Below are 25,346 nucleotides of genomic sequence, written 5' to 3'. Positions count from 1 at the left end.
GAGCCAGCGGTAAAACTGTTGCAACTTCCAGAATGTGTTCTAACAAAAACCTCTTGTGGGCTGAATGTTTTCTGACAGGCAGTAGAAAATGAATACACGTGTCTGCAATGACACAGAAGCCCACAGCTTTATAATAGGCCCCAGTTTTAGTGAAAATGATCTAGTAGGAAGGAGTAGGTGGAATGGAAAGCAGCTTGAAAGTAGAGAGTATTATTTAATGCATCTGAATGGGAAAAGTGTTTCTTGTAAACTGGGTGTGAACCCAATTTTCTGTTCTGCACTGGAGGACAATCTAGTAATACAGAGCAGCACCCTGGCATTCTTGACAGATCAAACCTCAGATTTCTTGATGCACATGTTTGTAGTTCCTGGTCTATTTGCTTTTGTACTCTACAAACAAATTAGCTGAAGGCTGTGTGATACTGCAGTGATAGTCCTGCCTTATATAGCAGGCCACCTGCCAGGTCTTTTTTCATGTCACCAAGTGCACCACACAACAGTTTAGGAACATTGATATGAAAGACCAGAATAGCAGAGGTGTCAAATATTGTGCCTGGAGTGTATTGGCATGCTAGTGCAATAAGAACAAGTAGGACAGCGAGGTTGCATAAGTAAAACTGGCAGCTTCTGTGAGTGTTTGATTTTGCTGTTCTTTGCTTTATTGAGACAGGCTCATTAAACACACTCTAATTGGCATGTATTTACTTCACACCATCTTTAAGAAATTAATTCATTCTTTATGAGAATTGGAGTGCATTACCCTAAAATGTGTTTATGTACATAAAATCTAAGAAACAAATAAGTACAGGTTGAGATATTTCAAGGAAATCTTTGAGAATGGAGAACTATGGGGAAATAGACTGACAAATAAAGCTCTTTTTTGCATGATAAAACCACATTTTAAATTTATTTTTTGATGGTAATGCCAGAGAGAGGGGCTATGTGCTTGTTTGATTTTGGCTGCAGCAGTCCTAGGGAGAGTTGTGAATAACAATTAATTGAACTGTTTTTTCCTTGCCCCAGAGGGTCAAAATGTAACACTTGATTAGAAAAGCAGATATTGGGGGGAAAAAAACCCAGTTTTCACACAAGAGCTTTTGTTACTGTTCTGCATGTGAATATCATACCTTTTGACTGGCATTTTGGTGTCTCTTCCTTTGTGTGCTGGTTTGTTTATTCCTGCCTCCTTCCTCGCCTCGCAGAGATCTCCTCGTTTATTTTCTCATGACCAAGTGCCCATGAATGTTGAGCAAAGGGCATGTCAGCTGGCTGCCCTCCTGGAGTCCAGACGTGCACTGAGGCATCAGGTGACTACAGCCCTGCCAATCTGCTGTCCTGTAGCAGTCTGGGATTCTGGGTACAGGTGAAATCTTGGGTGAGAGAGAGGAAAAAAAAGTCACCAGAACATGATGACCACGTGGTTAAAACAACTGTCAAGGCTCTTTTGTGTCATGTCTTTATGCAGCTTGCCATTTCCTAGATGTCTCCTTGTTTGGTGAGTGACCCTTTCTGTTCCTCAAAACCAAGTATGAAAGTAAAAAGCAACCTCTAAACTTCAGAGTAAATGCTGAAAAGCAGCTGGGCTCTGGATCAAGTCATCTCACAATGGTCATTTAGCAGTCAGCCACTCGGAGATTTTGCTTGCTTCTGGGAACAAGAATATTCACATTTTCCAAGCTTAATTCTTGGCTCTGTAGTAGTACTCTTTGTGTCCATCCTTCCTGTGCAGTTTCCAATGGTAGAGCTGGCAGTTTGTGCAGATTGTGTTTGACTCTGGTGTACACTTTTTTTGGTTTGATTTTGTGCTTAATTTTCTCTCCAGTCTGTTGTCTTTGGGCTGTGGGACCATGCCAGCTTGAACTGTGGTTTCTTTGGTTGCTCTCTGTTTTCAGTTATCTTCAGCAGCGCTTGGCAAACTGCAGAGTGCTTTTTTGGAAAGCACCATCTGCAAAAGTGAAGTTTTTTTTTCATTAACTTACTGTTTGGAGTTAACCATCCCAAATCAAAGCTGTCTTCTTGAGCTGGAGCATAAACAGTCCCAGAACTTTTGCTGGTGGGCATAAATTTTGCAAGCCCTACTATAAAGAATTTTGTGACATCTAGGTCACTTCCCATTGCTTGGGTTTTTTGGGATGCCATCTTTTTCTGATGGTTAAAATCACAGAAGCTCTTCTCCAAGAAGGAACAGCAAACCTTTGGCTAGATTAGGAATTTTGGGGACAAGCTATGAAGGCCTGAATAAGAAGAGCACTTTATAGTGGCATCTCTTTGTTAATGGGTGCCATGACTTAATATCTCAAGCATGGTCCACAATGCTCGTATGCATTTCCCTATTCAGTTAAAATGATGATACAGAAATTAAGATCTAGACCAAAATACTTTGCTTTCTACCTTTTGTAGTGCTCTCTGGTATATTTTAAGCCCCTTCTGAGGCTGTAAAGGATTACAGCATTGCTATGCAAAGATAGAAATTGTTTTTGAAATGGTCTGATTTCTGTGTTGTGCAGAATTGAAAAGGAGGAGAGACTGAGAACACAAAATAGAGGAAAGCATAAAGTGGGTAGGGCAGAGAGGGAAAAGGAAACAGATGTTGGAACATTGCAAGCAATGATGGATTATGATGTGGGCTTTAAGGGAAGAAAACAAGAGCAATACTAAGAGAGAGAAGGCTTAGCAAAGAAAGACATTTTCAGAGGAGAAACTCGATTAAATGTTGTTGTACAGAAAATTTTTTATGAGCAATTATATTTCCATAAATTGGGGATATGGTGGAAGCCAAGCTCTTGTGCATTTTGATCAGTAAATTTAATCTTGAGGTTAGCCTATTCCAAGTGGCTAGAAGTAGCTATTTTCATGGGTCATGTAGTTACATGACATTTAGTTTTCCTTTTTATAACTAAAACCATAATTTGTTTTTCAGAGAAAGCCAGTTATTTGTAATGTGCATGTTTTTTTCTTTCCAAACTATAATTTTTAGGAATGCACAGTTTCTTCCAGTGCTCTTTGTCTGATGCTTTCAACTTGAGATTTTTTCCTATTTATATGAAGTATTTCCTGGGAGATGGGTGTAATCATCCACAGAGATAAGAACAAGGCTATATTAGAAGACCAAATTTTGGGGTCTCCTGTGAGGAACCATTTTCAGAAGGACACAGATTCTCAGTCTATGATTTATTCTTTGCCAGTTGATAATCAAGATCAGATTATTTCATATTGATTAATTCTTTTTTTTGGTTCAGTGTTTCCAATCTGCTTACAGTAAATTTTCGGTTGGAAATTTACTGTTAATTTCTGGAAATACATACAAGCTAACTTCTTTTTCTTCTGTCCCCCAGGAGAGCAGACTTTTGGTTTATATAGTTAAAATGTAGAAGAGGTGGCTTGAAAGATGATCTTGGTGCCTTGGGCCAGTAATAGGGAACAATTGGAGATACAGAAAGAGCAGAGCAAATTGATTTGGGGTCTTTCGCAGTGGCTTAGGAGGTTGGGTTACAGAAGGGTGGACATCTGGGGAAGAAGGTAACTGCTAAATAGTCTTAAATAGTGTAAAGCCTAATAAAGAGCTACCTCACTAGGGAGAAAATCAAGATACACTCGGTATTTTCCTCCAAGTTTTCCTGTTTTTTAAAAAACTGTTCTTGATGGTAGCCAGAAAGGCCTGGGTTGTTGTTGGTTTTTTTGGGGTTTTTTTTTTTTAATATTTTCTCTTCTTTCCTGGGAGAGAACATGTATGATTGTGTTGATGTTTATTTTATGTTTTAGCCTGAGGCTGAGCCGTCTCGCCGATTCTTTGTTGACCAGTGGGAGCTCTCCCTTAGCCTCCGCTCTTCCAACCGCCCTTCCTCACCCTCCTCCGACTCTCTCCGACAGGTAGCCCTCACCTGAGCGCTCCAGGTGCACTCAGCTGCCTTTGCTTGCCCAGGACACCCCACAGGGCACGGCCAGGCTGGCACTGCTTCACCTGCAGAGCCTCTGTGCTTACTCATGCACAAACAAGGAGCCAGAGGCAGCCTGTGCCCAGCACAGCTCGGCTGTTTCCAGCCATAAAGCGGTTGGAAACTCAATGTGTTTAACATTCAGTGTCCATGGGAAGTTTGTGGTTGCATCTCACACTCAAGCCAGGGTTTTTGAGCACTGATAGTCCTTCTGGCTTTGCAGTGAAGCTTTCTGGTTGTGCTTGCTGCTTTTGTTGAAGTTTTGGGCTAAACAGCAGAATGTGTTTGTGCATATATGGTTAATGGACAATGTGAAATAAAAAGGGCTTTGACTTGTTGAAAAATCACTGAGGATTTGAGCTAGTTACAGTTGTCCTACATAAACAGCAGGAACTTGATTTGACCTAAGCTAGAGCAAGTTCTTTGCCTCCTTTTGAAAATGTTGCAGAACATTGTATGTCTCGAAGACCATGGGAAGAAAGATAAAATGCTTCACTTAATACACACCTTTAGATGTAATGTGTAGGCAAAAAGCAAAACAAATCAGAAACACACAACCCCAAATTAAAAATTCAGCAGGTAAATTTCTCACACCAGATAGTCCAAGATATTGTGAGCTAACATACTCATTTTTTGAGCACGCAACTTCTTACGTGCTGGTAGAAATGTAAACATCCTGACAGATCTGCAGTTGAAGGTTTCAAATCAAAACTTGATCAGGGGAATCCTGGTTCAACTAAAAGGAAGTGTTTCCCCTGGAAATGCTTGATATCTCTTTTAAGAAAACTTAAAAAGCATCAAAGGTCTCTGATCATTCAGAGGAGATGGAAGACTCTTGGCCAAATTATTATGGTTGCCATTAAAAATCAATACTGAAGAAAATTTTAGAACTGATCTTGATTTTAAATGTCATGTTTGTGTCATTGAAAAGCAACTCTTCACATACACATGTGGAACCTGGAAAACTCTGAAAGACAAATAATTTGTTATTTCTTGCATACAGAAATACTGTGAGTGCTCTGCCTCTTAGAATGGAGTCAGTAGACAAGTATAAATTCTTTCTGGGTAGAAATAAACCCTCATTACTGCAGTGACAAAGAGCTTAAAGAATTAGGACTGTAGTGACAGCAGCAGTAATCTCTGTCTGAGCACTCCATTTTCACTCCATAATATTTTTCCCCAAAGAAGTACCCATTCTGTGTTGAATTCCAGTTTTTGTGATGCTTCCTGCAGTTCTCATGTCTGAACTTGTGAAGGTTTTAAACATTTCCAAGAGGCTAATAACCACACATACTAAATTAGTTATTAGTTTTGGGAAATAGCTACTGTGCTTCAAGCAAGTTCTGCTAAACAAGTAAAGGGGATTTTAAGGTACATCTTTCCTTTTGTTATCCTTGGCATTTCACACTTGCTAGAAGCTGAGTGACTCTCTGGTTCTGTATTAGCTAAGAATCCAGCTAGAAACATTCCTAATGATGCTTAGTCAGGAGAAGGGAAGTTGCTTGGCGTGCTCTTTGCTGCTCTGAGTCAAATCCGTGGCGTTTGCAGTGTGATTGAGCTAACATGGATGTAACCACCTCATTTTCTTAACCATGTCATTATTGCCAACGGTTGTGTTTCCTGTGAAAAACACTTCCTCTGCTCCTGCAGTGATGGAACTTGGCTTGCAGACTCTCATTTAGTATCATCTAAGGTAACAGCCAACTTGCCTAGACTGCTGAAAGCACTGGAGGGTTTTTAGATATCCAGAGTTATGCAGTCAGTCTGTGCCTGTGATGGAGAAGAGCCAAGTCATAAAGCCAAGGTTTGAACAAATACATGTTCCAGATGTATGCAGGTATGGCTTTAATGCATTGGATGAGGCTCTTCCATCTTTTTCCATATAAGTCTCTATGTATTTTTAGCACTGAAAGAATTAATATTTTTGAATCACCGTGAGTTCTTTAGTTAGGGACTTCTCCTTGCTCTGTGACTGCTCTGTAAATGAATTCTTTCCAGGTACAAAGCATACAAATGTACAGTTGTAAATCAGCATTGTTGCATTAGACTTGGTAACATGCCTTCCAAAAGATCTTTGTTTTTGATGTCAATTTTACCTGGAACCCAAGATTTTAACCTGTATTTAGCCTCATCTTTTACAAGTTTCCAGGGATAAAATACCCCACAGGTGAAAACAAGATCTGTTCCCTTCATCATCATAGTATTTCTGGAACACTTAAAAAATGTGAAATGCAAGCCTTCCTGTCTGTTCCTACAGGTGATCCTGGACTGTACTGGTGATTTCTGATGACACTGGCTTTGCTATTACTGCTTGTCACTTTATTTTGTCCACTGTCTTGGCATGATTTGACCTCTCTGCACCTTTTCACCTCCTAATCTCTCATCATTCTAGTTATTTTTTTTTTTAATTTGATTCTTTTTTTCTTTCCTCACATCACTCTTGTTTTATTCAACCCATCTGATAGAAGTACATAAAGATGTACACAGGCGGAGTGAGCTCATTGGCTGAGCAGATAGCCAATCAGCTTCAAAGGAAAGAGCAGCCCAAAACCCTTCTAGACAAAAAGGAACTGGTAAGATGATGTGCTGGAGATAATGGTGTGTTTGTGATTAGATGTCGTGTAGATCTCAAGTTTTGTGTGTCCAGTTGTTGCGCCACTGATGGAATCTGTTGTAGCTTTGTGAGAGATTTTTATTTCCCTTTCTCTATCTGCCCTCACTCGTGTCCTCATTTTCTTTGCCAAATATTTTTAATCTAATGCCAGCATCCAACGATGGTGCATAATGAATTGAGAAAACTGTTCTGCACTGCTTTCTGGAGGAGACACTGTTTTTGATAATGTAGGTCTAAGAACTGCTGTTTGAGGGTGTTCTAATGGTTTTGCCTTGCTTCATATGCCTCATTACCTCACTGATTTCGGGGTCATCATTAACAGTACTGGTGTCCACTCCTCTAGCCAGAACTTGTTTTACTCCTGATACATGTAAGCATGGCATCCTAGGGCCCTTGTTCCTGGACAACAAGGTCAGTTTTTGGTGTCCTGGTTAAAACCGTGAGTTGTGTCTGAGAACCCGCAGCAGCATCCAGGCGCTCCCGTATCCACCTAAAGGAGGAGATAAACCTTCCCTTGGTGCATGATCAAATAGAGCCATCCTTTTTGTGCCCAGGGCTCACTGAAGAAGGAGTTCCCCCAGAACCTGGGCGGCAGCGACGTGTGCTACTTCTGCCACAAGCGCGTCTACGTGATGGAGAGGCTCAGCGCCGAGGGCAAGTTCTTCCACCGCAGCTGCTTCAAGTGCGAGTACTGCGGCACCACCCTGCGTCTGTCCTCGTACGCCTACGACATCGAGGATGGTGAGGGACGTGGGCACTGGGGCCTGGCAGCTCTCTGCTCGCTTAGGAGTTATTTGGTGAGGTAGGGAAGAGGGCTGTCAGAGCTCAGAAACCGGTGAGTTTGGAGCTTTCTGTGCTTTCTGACCGCCTGGAGAACACTGCTTGGGACCTTGCCTTGGAGAAGGCTTCCAAATTGGTGTGATGGAGTTAGAATCGTGGTGTGTGGTTAGAATAGAAGTGTGTAATATCACTTGGTGAAGGGTTTGAATTTGAGGTTTTTAGAATACAGTAATATTTATGGGACAAGATGGAGGTTTTTGGTTGTTGTCTCTTCCTGTCTTCTTGCTTTCAGGTAGTACTTTTTGTTTGGATAGCTAGTCATAGCTGCTGTGGCACTGCAGGTCACAGGAGTTTGGTTATTGGGTCAGAAGTATAAATAATATTATAAAATAATAGCTCTTTATTGGACTTTTTACTTTTAAAAGATCTTGTAAGTAACTAAATTCACCTCAGTTTTGCTCACTTTTAGCTGGTAGCTAGAAGTGTTGCAGAACTCTCTGTACTTCAGATAAGATTTAGTAAACAACTAAGTCTGACAATGAGAAATTAATCTCCTTCATGTTTTTAACCTTGACTCTGAGTGAAGACAAAAAAAAAAGAAGACAATCCACTGATTAGGTGGTGCAGTTAACCCATTTACGGAGAGTAAGATCCATTCCCCAGACACCATCTCTCAAGCTGTTGGAGCTCCATGGATTTCCTATGACCAGGTCTTGGTGGCAGCAGAGCAGCCAAACTCATAGGAATTAATACAACAGCATAACAGCTACTGAAGTGCTGGGAGACAGATAATAACTGAAGGCTTAAAAAACCTGAAGAGGCTGAGTTTGAGGGCTAGACCTCTTGCTCTCCTCATTTGACAGTATTTAGAAAAAATTCCTGAGTGTTTAATGCCACTTAAAAGTTGGAGAGAAATGCAGTCAGCTTGTTCTTCTCGAAGATACCACATTGTCCAACTCTGTATGTTTATTTTAGATATAATAAAATAGGGACTTCATAATCAGGGGCTGTGATAACAGGCTCTGTTTCTATAGCTAAAATGGAACATCAGAGTTGAGTAGAGGTAAGTCAGTGTTGTAGAATGTTGTTGCAGTAGTTACTGAATATTCAGTCATGACTCATTTTCTGTATCTGATAGACTAAGGAGAAAAGAATATGATTACAGAGCTTGCTGATGCCTCAGGAAAATCTAACATGCTAAGAATTAAGGGAAGCTTCAGATACACCTTACAAGTGTGAGAAACCAGACAATAAGGCAGCAGGTGAAACTCAGTTTATCGACAAAGTGTGCATATTGAAAGCAATAATTTAAGGTCATGTATCACTTGTGAAAAGTGTTCTTCTTGTAAGGGTAGCTATGTATTGCAGTCTTTGAGCAGTGATTGACAGAAGTCACATCTTCTGAAGAAAATGTATGAGAAAGTATTTACGGTAAATGTTGATTCACATCAGCAGGTATTCTTACACAGCTGCCTCTCTTTAGTCCAGTCTCAGTAGGAAAATAAGTGCAAAATGGTGTAAAGCTATTGATGAGTAAGTTGCAAAGGATTCTATTTCAGACATGATGGTGTAGAAAACAAAATAACAAGAAAAAGGTGTTAGTACCAGTCATTTTCCTCACTGATTGAGGCAAAGACTAAGTAAAAATTTTAAATTTATGTCATAGGATGACACTCCAAGGTATTCTACTGCAGATTGAAATTGATGGGTACCCACTCTGTGTAATGAAGAAGAATGGCTGTGGAAACATGATCTAGTTTAAGAGGCAGAAAGAATTAAAACTGTGCCTTCATAATGCATTATATAATGACTTTAAGTAATGGACTTGCTTGGTTATGAAGGGTTGAGGAAACTTAGAGTCATCACACCAGACTCCCAGTAAGGAATAGAAACCCTTTTATTGCTTGTCTGGAAGGTCAGCAGACTTGGCATGCAAGTTTAAAGAGGCCAGTGGTAATTTTGAAATCAGCATATAAAAGTAACAGCTTTGTCAAATTAAAGATGGGGAAAAGCATTTTTTGAGCACTGCTGTTATTTTGAGTAGTAAGTGAATATCTGATGTTAATATCTTACTGTTAAGCAGTAAGACTGAGCTCCTGTTAGCTGTATGGGCTAAAACAGTTTTTACCACCAGATTTTTAGTGAGTCCCTCTGCAAGCATGCTTGGGTGTGCAGTTATGGCCAGACAGTTCTCAATGAAGCGAACACAAAGCTTGGAGTTTCACCAGGCTTATAGCATTCACTCAAATATTACATGTCTAACAGTTGTGTCTCTGTATGAAGCAGATGTGGCTCAACAGCAATCTGTGATATCCTATCTAATGTAATTGCTGTGAAAATGTGGATTCTATTTCATTCTGAGTTTTCTTTGAGAGGGGAAAAAACCAAAACTATTCAACACATTGTCACTGTTCATCTAGCTGTTTGGGCTGACAAGCATTCTGCAGCCTTCTGCAGTCAGTGTCTGGTTTTGGGCTTCAGAGTCTGAGAATTTTTATACGAGAGCTTTTCAGTTGTTGCTCATTTCAGACAATCTCAAAAAGCAGGTTTTGGCAAGAGTTAATTTTAAGAAATACTTATTGAAATGAAGGTTTCTAGGAAGATGTTTTGTCACTTTTCCATCATGCAGCATTTTGCAAATAGCAGCAGAGAGAAACTAAAGAGGCAGAGGTCAGCATATGTGTTGGAATGCCCTGGCAAAGCTCTAGGAATGGGATAGCAGTGGAGGGAGGTGCTATGGGCTGCATATGCCAAGCAGGGTACACTGACAAAGGTACTGTGAAGATAATTATGGGGCATCAGTTTGCTACTTTTATTAGTAGCAGTAGTATTTGCATGATGATGTTGCTAATGCTGCTTTGTCTTCCTGACAGTGCTCAGATACCAGTGAAAAACCTCTGTAGACTTCTGAGGTGTTAGTAAAACCAGCAGGATCACAAAAAGTCTTATTTGTGAAAATGAATCATTGTCCTTGCTACAAGTAGCCACTGTGCATTTTGAGAGATGGTTCTTTGGGAGTTAGCACTGTCCTCTCCCACTTTGCTCTGCTAGTTGTATTCATTCTTGCTTTTTCCAAAAGTGCTTCTGCCAGCTTTTCATGTGATGATGTCTTTGTTCCTCACACACTGCTGCATTGTTAGCATGTGATGCCACACAAGCCTCACAGCTTTGCTTTGGTGTTTGATAGGATTTTAAACTAAGTGGCTGTCAGGCACCCAATGGAAAGGAGGCTAGTTACAGGGGGAGAGAGCAGGGCTGGAGCTAAAACTTCAACCAGTGTTTGCCTCTGCATGTAGTGAAGAAATCAGAGAGAAAGCAACAGAAATGGCATCAGAAAATAAGCTGCAATGACATGGACGTTTATATTATGCTAAATTCCTGTGTTGTTGTTGCTGACCACTTGTGTTTTATCTGCAGGTAAATTCTACTGTAAACCTCACTACTGTTACCGAGTCTCTGGTTATGCTCAGAGGAAGAGGCCAGCAGTGGGTCCTCTGTCAGCAAAGGTAACTCATTATTTTCATCTAACATGCGGTGTTAATAGACTTTATTTCTTAACATGGAGAATGTACATGTGATGGTTTGGGATTTTTTCAGAAAGTAGAAAAATTCAGAGTGCATTTGGTTGCTTTATATATCATAAAAGCTTGCAGTTCAACTAAATTTTATTTAAAAGCAGTTCCTCTGCCTAGGATGACCCTTTTCATGGTACTTATTAATAACTGATGTACTATCTCATTCAAAACAGAATTTTGATTTTTTTTCTTGTCAGCTGAAATATTTTCTCAGTCTATGCTGAGACTAAATGAATGGTACCAGTTATGGTTTTGCTTTATTTCTCCATGATTTTACTTCATTTACATTTCTTTTGAAACTTAACGTTCCACCCCACTTGCATAAGCTATGAAGATCACACACCTTTGTTTCTGAAGGTCTGCTGTGTGTTAATAGGAACCTGCATGAAAAGACAGAATATCCTCTTTCCTATACTATCATAATAGAAGTATTTGTACTTTAAATGTAGGATGTGTAATACAGAAAAGTCCCTCAGCTCTTGTCATTACAATCCAAGGCACCTAATTTTTCTCCTCAAGCCCCTTTTTGGTATTTTCATGTACACTGAGCAAGCTGCACGCTGGTTTCCTAAGTTCTGTTAAACTTGCATGCTGCAAATTGCCCTTCTCCCTTAAGTTATATTTTCCTTTGTGCTAGCAGTGGTGCCTGTCCTTCTGCCTGATTCTCAGGTTTTATTAGTACAAGCTGAAGCTGTACTCTTTGGTAGGATCCATCCCAATATGTGCCAAAAATAAAGGCTAAAAATGGTACCTGTTCTATTTCCCAGAGGAGCAGACTTCAGGGATCTTACTGCTTTGACTTTCTTGACTATCCAATTGGTTTTTCAGAGCTTTAATAAAGGCTTAAATTGAGACAGAACATGCTCGCCTTACGTGATGGGTTATGAGGTATCTCAGTTCCTTGTTCATGTTCAGTACGCACAGCAATTTCAATTCCAACACCGATTTAACTTGCCCCACGTTCTTGCAGGACACCAAAGGACCTCTGCAGGACACCATGGCCAGCGATGGGAGCGGAAGGGCCAACAGCATCCCCAGCTCAGCAGAGAGAGCCCCAGGTAGCTCTGCTTCCTTCTTTAGCAGGGTGGTGCAGTACTCGCTCAACCTCGTGGGCAGAGTTAGGGTGGTGAGCCAGCGCCTGCACAGCACACTCTCCTCCATTGGGCACCATGTAGCCCAGAACCCTCTGGACTCCTTTTTCATGTGTCAGCTACTGGCATTTGGGGTTCCCTTTCTCTATGTCCAGTCAGAAGTTCTCGGGCAGATCCTAGGGGAATTCTGTGGGCAGCCTGCTGACCAGTAAGAATTTGTGTGACCCAGCTTGGAGCTGTGTAACTCGTTTGGTTTTTTTGCAGTGCCATGTGAATTTTGTGTGTGTTACGTGGAAATCTCAATATATTATTTTGCACTGTGGTTTTGGGGCCTAGATGTTCTCAGTTCTTTCAAGGACATTATTTGAATGAATTCCAGGAAAACACAGATGCTCAGTTGAGGGTCTCCTCTGAGTCAACCCTGTGATGTATGCCAGCTCAATGTCAGTGAAATTAAAAGTTTTTCTGAAGCACTGGAATAGCTCACAAACTGGATTTCTGTGTTTTCCTGAATTCTGGCTGCGGTTTCTTGTTCTCCCAAGCTTCTCTATTAATCTGGTACTTGAATGGGAAAGATCCCATTATCTTTGGATTGTGTCTCCTTTGGAATTCTGGGTGTCTGACGGCTAATGGGATTGGATTCCTTAAATCCCTCGAGTTTCATGGTGCTGGCAGGTCGTGGTGCTCTTCCCTTTGCCAGCATCTGTGCTGCTCCTGGCCATGGCTTTGGAAGTGGGGTGGTGAATGCGTGTGTCTTACTGGGACATAGTTTTCCCCTTTAACTTGAAACTCTAATTCCTTCTAACACAAGAGAAGTGTCTGTGCTACAAATGCTCGTTTGCCTGGCCCCCAAATGCTCATTTTGTGATTTCAGAAAAAGGCAGTAATATTAATTTCTAGTACTTGTTCCAGAAGACTATGAATAAGCTAAACCAGCTGCTTTTAGAAAGGGAACATACTTAGAGGAATACTTTGAGAAAAGAATGTTTTTGTAGTGCCAGTTGAGAAGACCTTAACAAAACAGGAGCACATAAAAATCATGGTGTTCTTTGACTTTTCATATTATTACACAAGTGTTTCTAAGACTGCAGTTGAATGTGATCTGACAGAAATTTATTCCTAGTGTGTTGATTCTTGGAGTGTAGTTCCTGTCAAGATTTCCTCCTTTATGTGTGCAATTTCCATACGGCAAAAGTGAGAAGAGGGTAGGGAAGAATGATATTTGCAAAATGCTGTGGACAGATGTGTGAACTACAGCATTTTTTGCATAACTGGATAGATTTAAAACTGCTTTCTCTGAAGGTTAAACTTGATTTTTTTTTTTGTAGCTTGGAGCATATTCTTTAAGATGAACAGAAAAAAATATTTATTGATATGCAGGGCAACTGGTGTAAGCATAAGGTGTTTTGTGGAGTGAAGCTGTAGGTGATGAGTTTTGGAAGGAGGAGATTGTAATTGCATTTATCAGTTAGTTTATCACAGCAACTACTGGCAGAAAATCTCCTTTGATTTAGTCCTTCCAACAAATAAAATTTAATTGCTTGTACAAAGGAACATTCAACAAGTAGCACCTGAATGATCATTAAGCAGAGCAGACAACAGAGCATAGGTTGTGATAAACTTACATAAATCAGATAAAAATCAGTTATAAATCAGATGTCTCCTTCTACAGGGGTGGCACAATCCTGTAGCAGCACTGTAGTACTTTCCCGAGGAGTAAGATGGAACAGACACCATTTTGTCTAATAGCAAAATATGAAATCTAGGGCTCCTTCGGTTTGCTTTCTGCTTTTTTATAAAGCAGTGTATAACTGTAGCATAATGTTGAGAACTTTTGGTGCTTTTGAAGTTTTGCTCCTTGTGGTGCCCAGAGTGCATTAGGACATGCTCAGCTTGGCTGGGTCACCTTTCAGGCAGGGTGTTGTGGTGCATTCTTGTGTGTACATGGCAGAAAATGTGAGCAGTGCCTCTGTTGTGCTGAATAAATACCATTAGCGGCTGAGTTTCATTTTCTTTGTGCAGTATGACTTAAGTAAACCTTGGCACTACTGATTTAGCAATGGTTAAGAGGCAGGAGGAAGCTTTTAAAAAACAAGCCACAGTGGCTTTAAAGGCAGATCAGTTCTCTGTTAGAGTAACAACCATGTCCTATAGGTACCTACCTTCATCTCCTGCTCTTGCTGGGTAGCTAGGTCAGGAAACCTGGGATGGGTTTTGCAGTTATTTATGGTCTGAAAAAACAAACATTTTTGAGCTATCAAGCTTACCTATACAGTAGAAGAACAGGATGTTATTCCTGAATAATCAAAAGGAGTCTGTAAGATTTAATCTCAGTCTAACTCCTGAATTTAAGTTATTTGCATATATGCTTTCTTGCAAGCTTTCACTATAGACTGGACAAATACCTTGAGCAAAAACCTGTCTGAGATGGAGGCAGAGCTCTGTTTCCAAGCCTCCACTTCATCCATGTGGTCGCTCACCTGGTACAGGTCATACATCTGTAAGTGTTTTACTTCCTTTGAGGCAAACCCACCAAATGGAATTTGGCAATAGCAATTTCAGGCCTTGAGTTCTGAGCTAATCCTTCCTAGTGAGGTAGGTCTTGCTGTAGAGTATTGCCTCTATAAGGATTAAGTAAAAGCAGAAAAGTATGTAACATGCTCAGGTTTGATATTTGGTGGAGATGTAAAGATAGCTTAGAAGGCCAAGGGAAGGTGTACAACAGTAACATCCCTTGTGGAACATATGAAAAGGCAACCATTAAAAAATTTTACACCTGAGAGTTAAATTCAACCCTGAGCTACCCAAAGTGCTTGTTTCAGGGAGCTTTATGGTGACTCACGACTTTGGAATAGTTGTCATGAAATCCCTAATGGATGTAAATTGCATGGGTTTTCTCTCTACATTCACTGCCCCCTTTGCTATACCACCAAACCTTTTTTAGCCACCTTAATGCTTAAAATATATTCAACCACAAAACAGCCTTCAGCAGGTTTAGTCAGACGGGGTGCAATTGTCAGTCCCTGCCTGGTGGGATTCAGTGAGTCCTGTCTGTCCCTTGTTACAACAGAGGTTGCAGGGCACAGTCTGATCAGCAAGCTGAGGTTGGTTCAGCTGGAATCGCCCTTTTTGCGGGGGGTTTGCAGAGAGCCCACCTGGCTTGTGACCTGGTGATTGCAGGGAAGGTTGTGGCCAGACTGACTTCTGGAACCCTTCAGTGTGGGAAGTGGCAACAAGCTTTTGAGCAGTGGCTGCCATTCTCTCTGGGAAGGGGAAGCTGGGGGCAGCTCTTGCTGTGCTTTTGGTCCTGCTGAACTGTGGCATGCTTGTCGTAGATTCTGTAACTTTCTCTGTACCTTGTCTGCCTGTTTTTCTCTATCTTCTGCATTTACCTTTGTGCCAAAATGCTGCTATTGCCAAGAAAAAAAAACAAACAAAAAACTTGCTTTTTGACTGTCTCTCCCTTTGGTAATCTGTAACTGCTGTGTCTTGGATTTTTTGTTTTAAATATTATTTACAGTACTTATATGGTTTTAATGTACTTTTAATGCAAATGCTGTTCTTCTGTTTGTTCTAAAGGTCTGTAACAATGTTTCTGAATTTTCAGCTCTTTCTTGACAGATGGACTTGGAACAGTCTTTACCCCTATCAGCTTTATGATATGCTCCTTGGGGTGATGTTAGCCAGCAATGTTTTGTTGTGCAATATTTCTCATTTCAGGCCCAAGTTTTTACAACAATGCATTTCTGTCCCTATCAGCAATAGGAAGTTCATAGAGGAAAGACTGCTTAGGAAAACTCATACTTGTACAGCAATAAAAGGCAAGTCATGAGATCTTTTGCTTTAGTTACTTGACCTGTGAAAGATTAAGAAATCAAGCGTAAATGATAGTATGAAAAACTGGAAAATGCAATATAAAGTAGAGGTACTAGGACTTTTGCTTTAAAATCACATAAATGTGTAACGTATATGATATAGGTATGTAATCTGAAAAGTTAAAATCCTCCTGTGGATGTGCCTTAAACGTTTTCAGGGAGAGATATTCCGAGTTTAACCCTTCACAGTAGAACCTTAAAAAAGTACTGTTGTATATAGTGAGCAATATACATGAGGAAGTTCTTTTGCTGACCTGAAGAGCTAGGAAAGAGTGGCTGTTTCCTCTAAATGTCCTTTAAAGTAAATCATCTCAGCCACATTTGGAAAAGGATCTTAAGTGTCTGTAGAAGTAGAAGGAATGTTTTTGAATGCCAATATTATTTGCGCACAATTCAATTTTGTGTCTGAAAAAATGCAATTATGTTTCTGTTTAGGAATAAGCTTCTTGTTCATAAACACTGCCTCTGTTGTTCAGTAGCATTGCCTCTTCACCGTTCTCCATACATTGAACACGCCTTACCTGTGGAAATGATTTAACTCAAAGCAATACTGTTTGCTGTGCAAACAAACATCTTGATGAAACTCTCTACTTGGTCACTTCATTATTATTCACCTTTGGGGTTTTATTCCTTGTTTTGATTTGGTCTAGTTTAAGCATTAAATTGCAGAAGATAACAGCAAACAAATTCTGTGCTGTGACATTGTGTTTGAGGTGCCTTCATTTTAAACTACTGAACATTTACAGCTACATCCCATTCTTTTCCCTGCAAAAAATAAAAAAAAGAAAAAGGAAAGCATTCATATTTCAGGATGCACCACCAAACTGGGATGAATGCTGTTTCCTCTACTAGCATGCCTTGAATATTGTCTGCTCTGTTTGGAGGCGGTGTGTTTAGCAGGACATGGCACACGGTTCTAAACCCTTTTTTGGAGTATCATACACGTGCAGGGAAGTCTGATGGAAGGTTGACTTCTCTCTGTAACATTTACCATACCAACTTTAAGACCCAGACTCTGTATTTTTGGAAGCTGAGGAGGTTGTACTGGTAACCTGATTAGAATCAGGGTTCAGTGCCCAGTGAATCATCCCTCAATAACAAGCCAGGAATCTGTTAGGATAAGTGCTTGACTGTTCCCAGTCCATCATGTTCCTTTTCAGTGTTCTTATCAGGATTTGGGTGGCTTTGGCATAAAGGAAAGGAGAATGCTAAAGGATCAGCAATTTGAAGCCCAGAAAATTTGGAAAGGAAAAGGCATGGTGGGAAGGTTATTTGTTCCTGAGTCGGAGATGCAGCTGACCTGATGTAGTTTCACTGAAAAATCCTGAAAAACATTTTGAGGACTGAGAAGGATATGTACAGATAAACAGCGTGCTGAGTTTGTGCTCATGGCTGGATCCTGCTAAGAACACTTTTCCTTGGGAGTTCCTGGGCTCCCAACTCCTCCTCTCTCTCTAGCTTTCAGACCTGTAGACTTGTGCCACTGGAATATTTGTTGTTTGTATGTGTATATTCTGAAGGGTGATATGAATTTTTCTGGGCACTTCAAGAGCTTCACTGAATGTTTTTGTGTTATAGAAAAATAGTATTAAGTTGGTGTGAAAGAGCCAGATTTTTCTTTAATTGCAGAATTAAAATGTCTATTTTTTTGAAAAGTGGAATCTGAGTAATACTATTTTTTTAGATGGTTTCCCTCAGAGAAAAGGAGGGACTGTGCATAAAATAAGTTCAGTGACTGACAATGTTCAAGTGAGATGATTCAGTGCTCAGAAAGGCTTCATGTCTCCACTGTATAGTCCCTTTGAAGACTTTGATTTATGCAGTTGTTTTTACCCTGTTTTTGCTTTGGGTGTGTGGTCTCTGAATTATGTAACATGTGGTTTCCCTGTTGCTGTGAAATTGAGATTTTTTTGTTCAACTGTGTGAAATGTTCAAGGGAATAAATTCCAAACAAACTTCAGGTTTCTGAGTTTTTCTTCGTCCTCCCCCTTGTCCCCCCACTGGTTCTGCAGTGGGGTGCTGCAGGGGCTACAGAATTGGGGGACAGTGGAATAAACAGAGCTAGCAAGCTCAAATACAGCAGCCATTTGGGGAGCTCCATGGCATGTGCCATCTGTCACTGCCAAGTACTACTTTTCAGGTTCTTCCTGTGTCGTGGTGACTTTTTTTAAATTTTGCTGTTGTTTATGGTTTGTTCGGAGTGCAGGGCACACGTTGCACAGACAGCTTGAGCTGCTGAGGAACTCCTTACTCTAGATATTCTACTGCCTTGGCAAAGCTGACTTTGGATAGATGTGCTCTCAGCATTGTGGCTTTGCAGAGTTTGGTATCTCTGGAGGTTGTTTTGTGTGGCTTGCAGAGGTCTTTGTCTCATGCTCTGTGGACAAGGCAGTCACGCCCATGGGGGAGCAGGGACATGTAGTGTGACAGGTAAGAGTCTTGACAGGCTTTGGTGTAGATCTCCTGCAGTGGTGGGATGCTTTGGTGTGATGAAAAAACAGGAAATGAGTCAATACTAAACTCTGTAGCCAAATCCTGCATCTCATGTTCTAGCTGGACTGCTGTCTTTTCTGAGGACACAGGGAGGTGACCTGCCTTCCTCAAGACCCTTAAGAGCCAATTCTGTGATGTTCTCACAATGACAAACAGACCTGGATCATAGTTCTGAACTGCATTTTCCTGGTCTCAAAAATACAATGAGTTGGTCTACTTTAGGGACTTGGTCTGTGTTTTTTTCCTCACATGCTTTACCTGCTTCCTAGTGCACCATCTGCAGCTAGAGATTTTGTTGTGGCAGATGATTTTTGAAAGTTCAATTGTGAATGATAATTGGCCAGAGTAATTACATTTCAATGGTAGGTCACAGAACTACAGCCACAAACCAATTCTCTTGTATGTAAAATCGCCTTCTTTGGAGGGAGGTGATGGCTTTATGCCTTTGAAATTGGCTGTAGTATTTCATTACTGTGTTAAGCAGTGCTAGTTTTGAGGTTAAGATGAGCCTTCAGTTCTCAGAAGCAGCCATGAGCATTCAGTGTAAAACTTGATATGCTGGTGCATGTGCTTAAAATGTCATTTTGATGTACCACTCCAACAGCCTCCGCTGCTCTGCATCAGGAAAGCTGTTAACTCTGCAGCTGCATATATGCTCTCCAAAAATCAAATGTTTGCTTCATGAATTAAGAAAAAAAAAAAAAAGATGAAGGGAGGTGCATTTCTAGAGATCTCCCCCATCTGAGCAGAAATGAAACTTCCTTGCTGTACCAATACAGGAAGCCATGTTTTCAGCTAAAACTTGGAGTAACCAGTGTAGCAGTGGTTGGAGACAACCCTCACCTCAGTTCTCTTTGAAGTCTACATAGATACCTCACACTTTTCTTTCTGTGCCTGTGGTTCTTCTCCAGAGTCATGACTTCTGTAACAGGGATGGAAAAGTATAACGAGGTACTTCTAAAGTAATGAGTGGATAAAAATTAATACAAATTAAACAAAGAAGCTATGGTTTTACAACCCACTTGTTATCAGCAGTGTAATTAAGATAGGTAGTTGGTGATGTAGCTTAAAATGCAAGTAATAAGGGGAGAAAAACAAATTTTAAAAACAAACCAAACAAAAACAAACAAAATAGCACAGAACAAAACAGCCCCCAAACCAAAAATAACAAAACAAAAAGCCACAAAACTAAAACAAATAGAAGTTATCTCAGGGGAAGGAGCAGATAATCCAGAGTCAACATCAAAGCTATTCTCCTGCTTCTTTGATGTGTGTTTATGAGGGAAGGTGAATTAGCTGCTGAACTGATGCTGATGGTGTAGAGTTCAGCTTGGGCTTTCTGAACAGAACTCGGCAGATGTTCTTTAAGGATGAGATGGCACTTCTGCACCCTGTTTAGTTGCTTACATCTTCTCTCAAAAATGTATGTTTAGTCTGACATTTCTCATGTTTGCTGTCATCCCAGAAGGCTGTGTTTGCTTTTTAAGGAAAATTTCATAATCCTCCTTTCTGCTGTTATAGACGTTTATCTGATGGCTTGAGGGTAGAAGTGTTTAAAAATAGGAATTTTTTACCCAAGAGATGTTTTGAATGCTTCCAGGCTGATGTGAAAACACATTAGAAGTGATGTGTAAACTATTTTTAATCAGCAATAAGTCTTTTGGAAGCTTTCTTTCTGGAACTGTGCCAGATTTTGAATGTAACTATCTACATATATACTTACAAGAATTTTCCTAGTTTTAGGACAAGCTTTGGCTTTTTGGGGTGTGAGTGCACATTGACAGGTCATGTTGAGCTTCTTGTCCACCAGTACCCCCAGACCTTCTCAAAACCTTCTCCTGCTTTGGGCACTTCTTCATCCATGGCCTGGAGCACTTGCCAGTGAAGATTCCACTGCTACTTTTAGGTGAGAATAGCCTTGGTTTGGCTTGGTGTGATTTGCACAGTGGGGATCACCTGTCTGATCCCTCACAGTGAAATGGGAGATTGCAGTGGCAAGAAGCCAATGCCACAATGAATAAATTATACCATGTGTAATGCAGTAGATAAAATAGCAGAGGCTCTCTTTGTAGCAACATAAAAGGGGTCACTGTTTGGATCATAACTGGACAATCAGTCTTAAATATTAATTTCTGAGTTACTTAGCAAAAATAAAGAGACTACTTCACTCAAAAAGTGGGGAACCTCATCAACCAACGTCATGATGATTCTAAAATCTATTGTGGCCTTTTCTTTTTTGCCTTTTTCTCCCTGCCAGTCCCTGCATGTGCTTCATCCCAGGTGGTTCTTTGAGGTACCACACCTTGACTAGCTTCCAGAACAAAATTTATACCTGCAAAGTAATGTTATGTTATCCTCTTGAGCCTTCCCACACTCAGCTTCTTTCAGAGAGTGGAAATGAGGCCAGGCAAGATATGGTCGAGCTGATCAAATTACCAGGGAGAGCTCTGCCATCCTGGATGATACAAGCAAAATGGAGAATGGTTGGTAAGAGATTACTGACTTAATAATGCTCCTGAGTGATTAACAGGTTTAAAATACCTACATAACTTCCACTGTATCTCTAGTACTTGGGGCAGCAATGAAAGTGAATTCTGTACAAACATAAAGGTTTTCCTGCCTGAAGAGATGTAATAAGGAGTACTGAGCTTAGCAGTGTTCCCTGGGGCTTGGATTAAGTGACCTAATACCTCCTTTCCCCTGATTCTCCTCCCCACCCAGCAGTGACAACTCTGGCCACTTTCCAGGAGTCCAAAATAGCCTTACTCCTTAGATTATTCTGTAGCTCTGCTCTAAGGAAGGCAACTTTTCTGTATTGTTAAGCCTACAGTGAACTCCTAACCTTCTTTACATAATGCTGCTACTTCATGCATCTGCATATGGGGAACCCTGTTCCTCATACTGTGAGTTAGATGAATTTCTGTTTGTTCCCAAGACATAAGTGTAAATTACAGGTGACCTTGATCTTAAACTGGGTAATTATATTCACTTCTGGCTGCTCCTGCTAAAACCAGAGGGAGGTCAGATCAATGCAATTGCCAGCTGTTTCTAAGCTCAGCCCTCCTGATGCAGTAAGCAACTGTTTTGTCAGTGTCTGTTTTGGGAATTCCAGAAATCTGTTTCAACCAAAATAATGGGGAGAGTGGGGCAAAACATTGCAACACTCCTAAGACAAATGTGTGGGTTTTCAGTTTAATTCAATAGTCAGTCCTGGTATAGTTTTCACTGTTATGAAGAGAATGAGCTTCCACATTTATGGAGAGTATCTGAGAATGGAGAGCTTAGTTCAAGGTGGATGTTGTGGAATGTGTGGAGGAGGACTTACACCTTCATATGTTTGTTTCTGAGGTGTCTGTTTCAGAATCTCTTGAGGATTTTAGCTGTCAGCTGTTCCTATCCCCAGTAAAATGGTTTGGAGGCGTGGGATTTTCTGCTCTTCACTGCTTAGAGGACCAGTGAATATCAACATCTCAGTGGTTTTTATTTCAGGTGCTGTTGAATTAAGGCTGTAAAACTTCTTGGCCAGCACTGGAAATGGTTCTTTGGTAATTCTACTGGGTACTTGTGCATCAGAGGGTTTTTTGATTAAACACCTTTCTGTCTGTACAGCTTAATCTCCCTATTTGTCTCTTTAGATCTCCAGTTTGCTGGGGAGAATTTCTAGACTGATGGTTTGAGGATGGAGCCTGCCATGGTAGCAGAGGTCTTGAGAATGTTGGTAGCTTGTCCATTTGAGGACAGTTTTATTGATCAGGTCCCGCATAAGCCAGTTTGCATTTGCAATTCCCAAGAACTCTGACTCAGTAGAATATATCTTCCAGAAAGCTTAGTCACTATTTACTGTTAGGATTGGTAGGTGTGCATTCAGAAGAGTTTCAGGAAGGCTGTCTTCAGATTTGAGTAAAATTTTGAATGCTGTGCATGGATACTGGGCAGCTTGCTTCTGAACAGACTTTTTTTCTTATCATACTGTCCTCGTTGAATTCAGGCCTTCTATATTTAGCACAATGTGTTATGGATCAAATGGGAAACAGCAGAAAACTCAAGATGGAATGGCATCATAGTACAGCTGAGTAATTCAGGCTTCCTGAGGGCTTGGGAATACCCTAGGATAGTAATAGAGAAATTTGAGGCATTGTATCAAAATAACATGGACATTTGATGACTACTTGGTTTAACCCAGCTGGCAACTAAGTACAACACAGCTGCAGGGAACAGAGTCAGAAAGAAAGAAGTTTGATAATAAACAAAGTAAAATAACAACAAGAACAATAATAATAGTAATGACAGGAATAATAGTAATGAGAGGAATAACCCCAAAGAATAACAGAGACATGATGCAGTTTGCTCACCATGCACTGACTGATTCCCTGCTAATCCCTGAGCAACTCTCAGTCCCTCCTGGCCAATTCCCCCCAGGTTCCATTCTGGCCATGATGTTCTATGGATGGAATATCTCTTTGGCTGTTTGGGGTCAGCTGCCCTGGCCTCACTCCCTCCCAGCCCTTTGTGCACCTGCTCCCTGGCAGAGCATGGAATGCTGGACTCAGGGTAAGCAGTGCATAGCAACAGCCAAAACATCAATGTGTCACCAATGTTTTATCACCCCAAACCCAAAACACTGCATGGGACCAGCTAACAGGGAGAAAATTAACTCTATCCCAGCCCAAACCAGGATACTATTAACTATTTGAATAGAAATAAATGGGTTCTTGTGTCTTTTTGAGGAGGTGTTGCATTGCCCCTTTTGTCTTTGAGTATGTGTTTATCCAAATTCAGGGCCTCCTACCAGGAAATGTGCAGTTCTGCAGTTTGTGGTGTGAAGCTGTGTGAACAAGCACTGAAAGGAATGCAGCAGGTCTGTTGAGCTCTTGCCAGGGGTTTCCTGGAGAAATTTCCTAAAGGAGAATGTAAAAGGGCAGACGAATCTAGGTTTAAAACTTTGAACTTCTTACTAACAAAAAATCCATTTCATTTAACACCCTTCTGCAGGCAGTTCATGGCTTCTGTATCTGTTTCTGTGCAGTACAGAAATTGTTAACAGTGTCTAGATAATAATTTTTGAGAGGATTAAGGAAAGGATTTCAGAAGAAATCAGCTGCAGTTATTTAAATGGAATGTCTTAATTGACTTGCTGTTTGAATGCGTGCAGAATCGAACAATGAGCCTTGATACCAAGATTTTCTTTCTTACTGTACACACAGTGCCAGGCACTTCCTTACATCAAAGTGTTTTTTCTTGACTTGGAGTGAAGTTGTGAGTGAAGTGTTGTACATTCTGGATCCTGTTTTTGGCACTGCCACCAGACTGTCGTGAGATTGCCTTGCTGGTATTTAAATATCTGTGTCTGGACTTGTGCAGGGCCTCTACAGTGCTCACCTACTTCCAAAATAGGTTTGTTTTAGTGTACTAGTACTTGTAAAGCATTTTGAGGCCCTTGGATGAGAAGTGGAGCTGGAATACAAACAGGCAGTTAATGGAACTGAAGTGGGTGAGGATGAAACTTCCAGGAAAAGTCCTGAAACTCAATGTGACATGAACGCAGATGAAAAGTGAGAAGCTAAAAATACTGCTGGGTCTCGTTTGCTGCCTTCACTATACCTCAGTGATAGTGTTTGCTGAATTGATAGCACACTTCAGAAACCTTACTCCAAAAGGTATTTCTTAGAAATTAATTGCAAGGGAATATGAGGACTTCCAGCATTTCAAACTCAGTGCTCGCCACATCACTTTTAAACTCCCCTGGAAAAGTTCCCATCTTCAGTGCTTGGTCATAGGCAATATGCTGCTGATTCTGTAGGGTTTGTTTTATCTGACACAGTTCTCCAACAATTGTGGGGAGGTAGAAGTAATTGAAGTGTTTGGAAAAGACAAATGAAAACAAACAGGTACAGTGATTCACATTACCACAAAACCACAAGCTTTGGGAAACCCATCATAAAGATTTTCCTGAGAGTGTATTAATTCCTTCCCCCTTTTGCATGTGTTTCAAAGTAGACTCCTTTGTTTGAATTTCCATAATTCCCCAAGGCCACAGCTAAGTCTGTGCAAAATACTGGACAAGATAGTCAGATATTAATATAACAAACTAAGAAAAACAAGTCCACGATTATGGAAAAATAGCTTCTAGTAAAATAGGTATTTGCCCTTTGGGAAAAATTCATTGTTCTCAGATTCCCAGTTCTCCCCTGCATCTTCAGCATGGAAGTGTTGTGTCAAGGAGTAGTCTCGACAGGATTTCATGGAGCCCATGGGAATAATGTGTAGAATTTTCAGGACAAGGTAATACTGGAGGTGAATTGAGATGGGATCCTCTCTCCAGAGGAGCTTCTCAAACCTTTCAGGAATGGCCAGAGTTACTGGAATAGGACACACTCCTGCAGGCAAGGAGCAGTTCTGTTAGGAATGGTATCTCTGATCAGACATTTATCATTTCAAGCTCTGTCAAAGCTGAGATAAATGAAGGACTCTGGCAGCCTTCATGTACCAGCTCAGCAGCCTGTCCTCTTAAGAAAAACAGCTCCCTTCAGATGATTTGTGCAGTGTTCATGGCACATTGACTCTTCCAAAGAAGAGTCAGATTTTAAAATGTCTCCTATTTTGGAGGTTAGTGGGTTTTTAGCTTGATCAGTTGATTGTTCAAGAAGCTACACTTGGCTTTGAGGTAGCTTATTTATATTTTTATTCCTCTGGTTTTTTATTTTTTTTAATTGTAGCATCAAATTAATTGGTGTGAACCTGAGAGTATAAAATGGGGTAATTGTCCATCATCTGAACACTTGAGTGGTACCTGTATCTCACACTTACTCTCATCTCTTGTATAAGTTTGTGAAGTGCAGTGCTTTTCCTTCTGATGGCTTCGTGGTGCAGAGAGCTGGCTATCAGTATCAGAATTTCTCTTGTTTCCTATTTGGTAACGGTGGCTTTGCAGACAGCCAGATGGGCTAAATGCATGCCATCTTTTAGAAACGGACATCTTTTAG

At 40.7% G+C, this 25,346-nt stretch overlaps 1 protein-coding gene across 18 annotated transcripts in view; it reads left to right on the top strand.

Annotated features, from left to right (window-relative positions):
• MICAL3 (microtubule associated monooxygenase, calponin and LIM domain containing 3) overlaps window positions 1-25,346 on the top strand; it is a 159,028-nt gene that overhangs the window by 83,462 nt on the left and 50,220 nt on the right. For 17 of the 18 annotated variants that reach the window (XM_033056882.2, XM_033056889.2, XM_033056887.2 and 14 more), the window contains 3 exons: window positions 7,104-7,290; window positions 10,747-10,835; window positions 11,875-11,962. In XM_033056882.2, coding sequence (XP_032912773.1) covers window positions 7,104-7,290; window positions 10,747-10,835; window positions 11,875-11,962 — 364 coding nt within the window. Of the gene's footprint in view, window positions 1-1,202; window positions 1,308-3,762; window positions 3,871-6,400; window positions 6,509-7,103; window positions 7,291-10,746; window positions 10,836-11,874; window positions 11,963-25,346 lie in introns of all 18 variants that reach the window. The other variant, XM_033056897.2, reaches the window with a different exon arrangement.

This window comes from Catharus ustulatus, chromosome 4, assembly GCF_009819885.2.
Source record: "Catharus ustulatus isolate bCatUst1 chromosome 4, bCatUst1.pri.v2, whole genome shotgun sequence".
Taxonomy (NCBI): domain Eukaryota; kingdom Metazoa; phylum Chordata; class Aves; order Passeriformes; family Turdidae; genus Catharus; species Catharus ustulatus.
The sequence above is the reverse complement of the archived record's forward strand: the minus strand, read 5'-3'. Positions and strand labels throughout refer to the sequence as shown.